Source organism: Cicer arietinum, chromosome 5 (genome assembly GCF_000331145.2).
Source record: "Cicer arietinum cultivar CDC Frontier isolate Library 1 chromosome 5, Cicar.CDCFrontier_v2.0, whole genome shotgun sequence".
In the NCBI taxonomy this organism is placed as follows: Eukaryota; Viridiplantae; Streptophyta; class Magnoliopsida; order Fabales; family Fabaceae; genus Cicer; species Cicer arietinum.
Window position 1 is genome coordinate 77,757,511 of NC_021164.2, and position 9,567 is coordinate 77,767,077.

At 30.8% G+C, this 9,567-nt stretch overlaps 1 protein-coding gene across 1 annotated transcript; it reads right to left on the reverse strand.

Moving 5' to 3' along the window:
- Positions 1-99: 99 nt before the first annotated feature.
- On the reverse strand, positions 100-7,274 carry LOC101492328 (L-ascorbate oxidase homolog). The gene is made up of 8 exons (XM_004500839.4): positions 6,983-7,274; positions 6,729-6,838; positions 5,147-5,417; positions 2,801-2,903; positions 2,069-2,414; positions 1,069-1,434; positions 791-869; positions 100-698 (listed from the first exon to the last, which is right to left on the reverse strand). Exons 1-8 carry the CDS (start codon positions 7,139-7,141, stop codon positions 486-488), a joined length of 1,647 nt encoding a protein of 548 aa, XP_004500896.1. The 5' UTR covers positions 7,142-7,274; the 3' UTR covers positions 100-485.
- Between the last annotated feature and the right edge of the window lie 2,293 nt (positions 7,275-9,567).

The following is a 9,567-nucleotide window of genomic DNA, read 5'->3' on the forward strand; positions in this document are numbered from 1 at the left end:
TCTGCTAGTGGTTATTAATTCAAATTTCTCTTGCATTGATCATGGCTAAGCTTCAAAATCATGAATAATTCAGAATGCTGCAACAAAACATTGCAGAAGTAGAAAGAATATATGCATAAATAGCAATTGAAATCACATAGTTCTACATTCCGTACAACAAATGAATCGTTTGCTCAACTCAGTGTAAAATACCAATTTCCACAATCCGTGTCACACCTTACTTTATAATAATAATGATACTATAGTAAAATTCTAGATAATACAAAGAACATATATAATATTTTGTTTGGCTGAGAAAGAATGTGACCTCGAGTTGAGGTCACTCAAATTCAAACGTTGGAATCTGAACCCCCAACATATAACCCGTGTGAGACACGGGTTTAAAAACACTAGTAACATATATTTGAAACACCCAACGATAAAATTAGAAGTAGATAAGTTAACTACTTTTCACGATTTTCTAAAGCTAGAATGCCTTCTCTAGCTCAAATGGGTCGAGTGTGTCTCCCGCTCGCCTTGCCGCAGAGAAGCGCGTTCTTTGGAATAGGAAATTCGTCTCTGATTGAAGTTGATGTCGTGTAAACGCGCAGATAAAATTGTTGGCCAAGGTACTGTCGTGCCCAAAATTCGGACCTCAAGTTCCACATTCCAACGTTGTCCAGTGCAACATAAATAGCAGTCCATGAATAGGGATATACCTTAACAAAATCAAAGTTTGCATTAGTTAAAAAAAATTCACTCTTGCTATAACGACGATTATTTTGGAACAAAGGGAACATATGATTCTCACCTGAGTGGTGCAACGCGCCACCGCGTCTCGGAGATTATACTGGTTTCTGCTAGCAGTGGTCCACTGTCCTCCATCCATACTACATATTGAAAATGTTTAAACCAGCATAATATTAGTAACCTGGTTTTTCATATACTTTTTGAAAAAAAGTAAAAATATGTTACAAATGCATTACAAATAAGGATTGTTTAAAGAAATCTAAGATATTAAACATAAGTAAATAAATAATAAGCATTAAATTGAAGCATGAGAAAATGTTATATGTGCAGTGTGCTCACCCAACCACAAAGAAAGAGTAGCCATCAAGATGATAGCTCTGAATGATGTTTTCGTTGTTTTGGAAGACAATCTCGACGAAAGATCGGTAATCAGCTTGCAGGACAGATGTGTCGAGATAGATGCCACCACCAGTGGGTCTGTCAGATATGCTTCCGACACGAAAAACACCGGAGATTTTGAAGTAGTCGGCAAGCTTAAGAGGAGTGTCCGGGGCAACATAAGACACACTGTTAATTGCATATCTTTGCTTGCCATTAACTTGACCAGGAGAACTAGACAGAATGATGGTCTTTGTTGTGTTTATGAGACCATAATGGTAGGACCCTTGTGGATTAGGCCTAGGTCCACTTGCTGTAAGGTTAGTCCTGAAATTATGGATCAAAGTTTGAGTCATAATAATCATTTCATGCACTAAATGAAATATACAAGCAAGTTAAGCCTCATTTATTTTCTAAGAACATTTTTCATTTTTTATGTTTGTTTTGTATTTGGGTGGTTGGAATGAAATTTGATTATAGAATTTCCTTTGTAATAAATTGATTATAGATTTGGTTTCCTTACAGCCATTGACTGCGTGAATGTGTGCAATCAGTGACAACTAGGAATCCATGTTCCTATAAGAGAATGTATTTCTAGAAACACTAAAGCAAATGCACTTTCATTACATAATCTCTTCTCTGATGTTTATCTTATCTGTAGAAATGAAAACAGGAAACGTAGGAAGCCAAGAGACCCTTAATATTATGGTATTGTAGGGAACAATCAATTTATTTAGTCTCCAAATTATGAATTAATATTTTTCAAATAGTATATAAAATTACAAATCTTTGATCAAAACAACCATTTTAGTTTACGAAATTGTCCAGAGAGTAATGTAATTGAGAATTATTAACAAATTTCTCTAGTTTTAAGGGACCAAATTGGCAGTAGATTGCAATTTCATGACCAAATTGGCAGTAGATTGCAGTAGATTGGCAGTAGAACAACAATATTGAATACCTGATCGATCGGGCCTGGTTCAAAGACCAATCAATTTGAATTGTAGGTCCACCAGGAGGTGGGCCAGATACCGGGCCTGCAGAGTTGCTATATCGAAGTACTCCAGTGGTGGTGAGAATCTTAGAGGAGAATCTTGTGGAAACCACAATGTAGTAATCTTGAGAAGGTTGATCTGCAGTTACTAGCACTGAATAAGATTGCCCCACATGAACATCAAGTGATGAGTAAGTAGTTTGAAGTGTGTGTGTTCCTTCCACTTCTACAAGCTTCAATTTGTGATTCTGAATGCGGAAGTTAAGGGAATGTTGCAATCCCACATTTGATATCCTAAGCCTGTAAGTCTTTCCTGTTGTGTACAAATCAAAAGTATTATAAAAACAAGATTGTTTATTTATTTATGTATAGTATATATAACTAATGAACTCTGGGTCAAAAAAAAAAACTAATGAACTCTAGTAGTATGTATATATTATAACCACTTGTTGTTTTAAAAAACTACTACATACTCTATTTTAGAGTATTTTTATTGGACGTCATTGAGTTTACCTGCATATCTTTTTTCTCATATAACTATACATTGTAACTGTTTTTAAAAAAAAATTACCGCATTATCTGATTTTATTGGATGTCACAGGAAAACTAGTTTACAACATATCTTCTTTTTTCTCGTAAAACTATATGTTTTGATTTAATTTAATGATACTAGTGATAAGATGGGGGTACATTACATACCTTGTTCTACGTTGAAAGATATCTCATTAGGTCCACGACCATTGATGAGGATTCCATCAGGAATAGGCAACTTCTTTCCCTTATCAAGATGAGCTTTCAGAGTCTGCATATCATCAACACAACATTTACTTTGGGGTATTGGCCAATTTGTTTAGATTAAAAAATAAGTGACAACAAATAATTTTTTAGATTATTAATTGATTTTTTTTTATAAATGATTTACCTAGATACAAACATTAATTTCTAGATCCTTTTTATTTTTTTTTATATATTCTTAGGAAAAGTAGAATATATTTTGTGTTTGTTTAGTATAAAGAGAATAATGTTTTTTAAAAATCATTTATTCAAAATGATTTTTTAAACAACTCAAAACAGTTAATCATTTTAAGGAGATTTTAGATTTTAATTTTTTTTAGATGATAATAAACAAGTTGTCAACTCTTAAAAGTGATTATTATTAGTTTTATATTAAAATATTGTAACAAATAGACCCAAATTCCTTATACATAAAGGTACCTTAACACTTATGGATTTAATTTATTTATATACACCATCACAGTCAAAGATTTTTACATTGATCGTCAATCATAACCAACAGTTAATTAAAAACACTTAAAGTCATACGTTTGAGTGGTTTGTTTATAGTATAAAATTTTTTATATTGACCGTGTAAAAAAATTTATCTCAAACAATATATTTTCATAAAAAGAAAACAATGCTTATTACTAATATATTTTTAAAGTAATAGAATTGAAAAAATACCATACTATACAATTTATTCAGACAATACAATTGGATTGAAAAATAACATATACATAAATCAAATTAGAAAAATGCTTACATTAATGGTTTAAATATTTTATATTTATATCCACTATTAATGTAAAAAATTTACACAAATCCAATGATATATTACCACATTATTTAGTTGATTTAAAAATAGTAGTGTATAAATTTTGAACCAAGTTAAATAAAACATGCACTAACAAGGTGAAAGTATGATCTGGTTTTCATAAATACATCGATAATATTAGGAATGAAAATAGGCTAAGTTGAATTCGGCTTTGCAAGACTTGAGTCTAACCTACATTGAAAATGTTAAGCCCAAGTCTATAACTTATGCCTGAACATGTCGTAGGCTAGGACATAAGCTCCTGTCGGTCGACAGTCTGACCTATTTTCATCCCTAGATGCTATACAACGTAAACAACTAATACTGGTGTTGTATAAGTATTGCATAAAATATGTAATTTGAAATTGATGAATTCGTGCATGTTTGACATCACAATAGAGTTATCAGAATTACACGAGTCGCCGTAATTTTCAAAAACTACAAATTGTAGCTTTTGCAAAAGATTTTGACAACTCTACCGTATCCCAAACATAGGCGAAGACAGACTGAGATGAGTGATCACCGCTTGTCAATTTGGCAAAGATGTATTATTAAATGAGTCCTTGGTTAGATAGATGAAGAAGATAGGTTACCCTTGGCACACAACTCAATAACAAAAAAGAAATAAATGCCATTTTCATGAACGATTAAATGCATTTGGTTGTCGCCAAACAAATTTTCACCACTATTAAATTAAAAATCTCCATAAGAATTTTTTGAGGGATGAATGTGAAATCTGCGCCCCTTTCTTATTATTGCATTGCACATGTGGCCAGCAACCACTTTGTAACTCTGAGCTACGCAGCAAATCAGTTACTACTTCCGAATCTCTGATTGAGTAATGATAACATTTTTCAATTATTGAACGCGTCATTTATATTTTAAAAAGAATGGGGTAGGAGTGGGGACTAAAGACTAAACCACAGAAAAATTGAGTAATTGAGTGATAAGAAAGTAGTACTCTACTTTTACCATTCGAACCATTCCTTACTTATCACTGAAGTTTTTTTTTTTTTGAGTAAACGTACGATTGAAGTTAATCCTACTTCTTTAACTAATTAAAATATTACTAGTTTAGAGGAGTATGTAATGTTTATACCCACAGGCCACAGCCAGCAACTGGTACTAATGAGAGTTATTATTTTATTACATCATCCTATTTTTAAAAGTATATTCTAAAATGAATTAATATTATAAAGTAGCAAAATAATAATTTTTTCGCGACACTCCCTTGTTCCAAATTACTAATAATTTTACTAAACGAATCTTTATTAATAAATGCATGTTTGATAATAATGTTTTTGGTTAATGGAAAGTTGCATTTCAATGGAAAGTATATGTGACAAACTAGTATTATAATTAATGAGGGGATTAGAATGACAAAATTGACAGTTAATTTAAGTATTTAAAGAAAAGTGATGTGAATAATGAGGAAAAGGATAGTTAATTGTTACCGTATGGTTGGATTTGTACCAATCTCCAATAAGGACAGTGTAATCACCATCAGGATCAGGAAAAGGGACTGGAATTCTGGGCCTACTGAGTATCCTAATGCCACCAAAACCACCAGCTGCTTTGTGAAATGAAAGAGATGGAAAATAGTAAAAGCTTCCAATTTGATCCTTCACTTGAAGTATGTAAGTAAAGTTCCTCCCTGGTGGGATGGGGCATGTTGTTCCAAAAACACCATCTTCGAATGAGTTTCTTCTCTGCTGTATACCATTCCTGCACCCATCAGTATTCCAAACTTTAATCTTACTTCTACGTACTACCAATCTTATCTATTCAATACTACAAGACTTCAATTAAACCCAACATTTTTGGAATTATATATTTTTTTTTAAAAATAAATCTTAAAATAATAATTTTTTAACAATCATTAAAAGTAACTAGTAAAGTTTTCAAAAAACAATCGTAAAAAGTAATTGTAACTTTCCATCAACATCCTCGTGTAATAATAATAAATAACTAAAAATATTTTTTTTTTAAATTTAAAGTTACAACTTGTATTGTTTTATAAAACAAATCTAATTTATATACTATTGATAATTTGAATTTTTACACTATAAATCAATCAATCATCTTTGAAATATTTGACTTTTACTGGCCATATAAATGATTGAATGCGAACTATAACGGTGTTAACACCTTTACACCGAGAATAATGTATGAAAATCATTCTCGTATGACAATAATTAAAAATATTTATTTTTAAATTAAAAACTAGCGCGTGATTTTGAACAAACCGAGATAGAGTAGGTGGTAAGCTATAATGGAATCCAGCGAGAAATAGTAGAAGGTAAATGGATGGGCCATAACATTCAACCTTACACAACCAACAACTTTAAAACACTAATTCTGGAAACTTCCTTCAATTTCCTTTTCTCCTTTTACTACTAGTTACTACTACTACCACATAAATCCGACAATGTACCATATTGGTTGCTTTCTTGTTATCCCATATCCCAAAATTATTACTTAGATCAACATCATTCCCTATCACTAACATTAATACCGAATTCCATTAAGCTTGTGACCTTGTAACATATCATGTGCTTTTTTTGCCTTGTTAATAAGAAAATGTAATAAATAAAAAGTATTTTTAATTTATTCAAAAAATTAAAGTGAACCAGATCTGGATCCGTGTCCAGTGTCCACACATTTGATCCGGCACATGGGAAACTTTAATGTTGCCACTTTTCAGCTAGAGTCACATCACATAATTTCTCTATTAACAAACATCCAAAGTGGGGGAGAGTTGTCTTTTGAATTTTTTTATGATAGATAATGTAACCGACATCAACATCAAACATACCCCTAAGTATGTCAACATTAGTACAAAGAACTTTAATTATTTATATAAAAATAAAAACTCTAATCATAAGCTTGAGTTTTAATTATTGTATGATATGATGTTTTTAGTTTTTTTTTTTATTAATTACAAATAGTATAAAAAAAATAAAAAATAAAAAATGGCACATTGAAAAGGCTAATTAATGGTAATGTTAGAACAGAGAAGAAAGGAAGGGATGATACCAAGAGATGAGAAAGGGTTCATCCAAACTGTTGAAGACATTGATGATGAGGTTGTCGTTTGTAACAGAATGAATGTCTGGACCGGGAAATTGTCCATTGATCAATATACCCTGCAAAAATAAAATATTATAAAATAAAGACGGATTTGATTTGATTTGATTATATGAAATTGAAAGTGAAACATAGTATACTACTATATTTATAATATAGGAAAAAAACAAAAGCATGAAAAAGTGAGATTAAGACACACACACCCTTTGGCGAACTCCAAGTGGGTAAATGTCTCCATAAGTAACATTCCAGTTGAAGAATCTATAGGGATCTTCAGCTTCAGTAATGTGGAAAAGAGAAATAGCAAGACAAAGAAGCAGAGTGCATAGAGCACTTACTCCTCCCGCGAAATTGAGCTTCATTTTTGCACCCCCCACTTAATAGTATTTGCCTCTCTACGAAGCAATGTTTAGAGAGAGTTTAAAAAGAGAAAGGGGGAGGAACGGGTCAGAAATGATTAGGGATGGCACACATATAGTGAGGTGCGGTGCAAGAAAGGAGTGATGTGTAGTATTATAATAATGTGAAAAAGGTTAAAAAAACAAAAGAGAGGGAAAAAATTTAAGGGATAGGAGAATAATAATGTTTTGCTTGAAAGGATGGAAATGAAATTGGGAGTGTCGGTCGTGGGGTCCTAAAAGAATTAGGTTAATTAAATGGCAGTGTGTGTGAGGTGTGTTCCACATGCATTCCTTTTGGTGCTAACAAACTACAATTACCTGCAAGTGTGGGTGATTACTCATTTGGGTGGGGAAGTGTTTTTGTTGTTATTCTTAAGGTCACACACGCTCACACATGTGACTTGTTGTTGCAACTTGCAAGCGCCTCCAAGGACACTTCTCATGGATTTTCTAAATTCGCTCTGTATTTTATTCATACTAATACTACTATACTATTAGTACACTATCACATCACATACTGTGTAAATATATTTTGTAAACACTTTACTAAGAGGAATTCTTCAAGATTTAAGACCTCTCACAAAAATAAAAAATATAAAAATAAAAATAATTAAATAATAAATATATTTTAAATAATATATAAAAATTTTGTGTCTTATCATACAAATATTTTACTTTGTTTTAATGTTTTTGGATTTTCTTATTCTCGTGTCACAAAATCCTTTGAGAGAATGTAGCTGTTCAATAGTTTAGTAAGAGTAGCTGACGTCAAAAATACAGTGACTACCCCTATTTATTTCATCTTACTTTAATATATATATATATATATATATATATTGTTCAAATTATTTATAGAAAAATTTAGTATATAACATTTAATATAATAATATTGATATTCTTTAAATAAAATATGAATTAAGGACTACTTTCAATTTCTTTTATTAATGTTTTTTAGATATTTTTAAAACAAAATAAATTTTAAAATCTTTTAATTTTGTTTAATAATATTGCATCTTATTACTTGTATTTTTGTTATTTTTTTTATTAACTCAAAAGATGATATTCAAATTAACAATATCAATATATATATCAATTAAACTATAATCTTTTCATTCATTTTAATCATTGGAATATTAGATTCCTCTATTAATAGCAAAGTTGACTATAAAAAATATTGTACATAGATTGTGACATATGGCTAATAGTTCTTTAAGTACCACGTTATGTGATCTAATTTTTAATAATATGGTAAATTGGTAATTACGAATTACCTAAAACATTAACCACATTTAAAAGTATACAATCATTTTATTTTAATAACTTAAACTGCTATATGATTTTTGAGACATATATTTTTTATTTTCGTCAAATTGATACAAATAAGATCATTGTCTTAGACGTTACAACAAGAAAAATCATGAATTGATACTTTCTAAAACATTAATTACTGTTGAAGTTTTAGATAATTTTTGAATACTTAGTCATGATAAATAACATATTAAAATAATTTGCAATAAAATTTGTCTTTTTTTTCTTCACCCCATTGTTAACTCTAGTTTCTTCGTATTTAGATCTCCATGACGTAACCTCTGGAGGAACTGAACAACGGAGTGGAATTGCCATTCCAATGTATAAACATATTAATAGTATGTGACTACCAAATTTTTGACCTTTAGCATGTTTGGAATCGTGAAAGATTCTCAAGTACCACAAGCTTGAATCATCTAAATCTATCATCTCTCAATCTCTCTAAATTCTTATTTTCTATTCTTATTTCCTCCCTTAATATTTTTCTTTATTCAATTTCTCTTTCTCTCTCTCTCACATATATGTGGGAGAGAACCCATTCACATTCACCACAAGTTAGTCTAACATTTGTGTTGGAATGCAAAAATTAGAATTTCCAAAGACACACTAAATCGTCCTCACATGCCATCAAACTTGAGTATATATTATTTAAAAAAATTCCACATGCTGGTAAACGCACATGTCCAACATGTCTGAGCGAAAAAATTTCAAGAACCAACACACGCTGTAATGGGTTATTCAGTATAGCCAAAAACAATAAGAGTCGGTTATTACTCATTAGTGAAAAATAAACATACAGCTAATAGAGGGACCCGTGATATTCGCAGTCAAAATCATTAATTTTTTTTGGTCAACAAAAAAATGTACCATTCATTGTCTTCTGTCTTTTTATGCCGGAGGCCGAGCCTACACATTATACTACAAAGATTCATCTTAAACACCCCACAATTTTGTCTGATCACTTTGTGGAGAAATTTCCTAAAAGCGCATGGGAACTAAATAAAGTTTGAAATTGGAATTAATTTTAGGTCAATTGAAATAATTCTTTTTCAAAAGAATCTAGTAACAAAACCTACAGA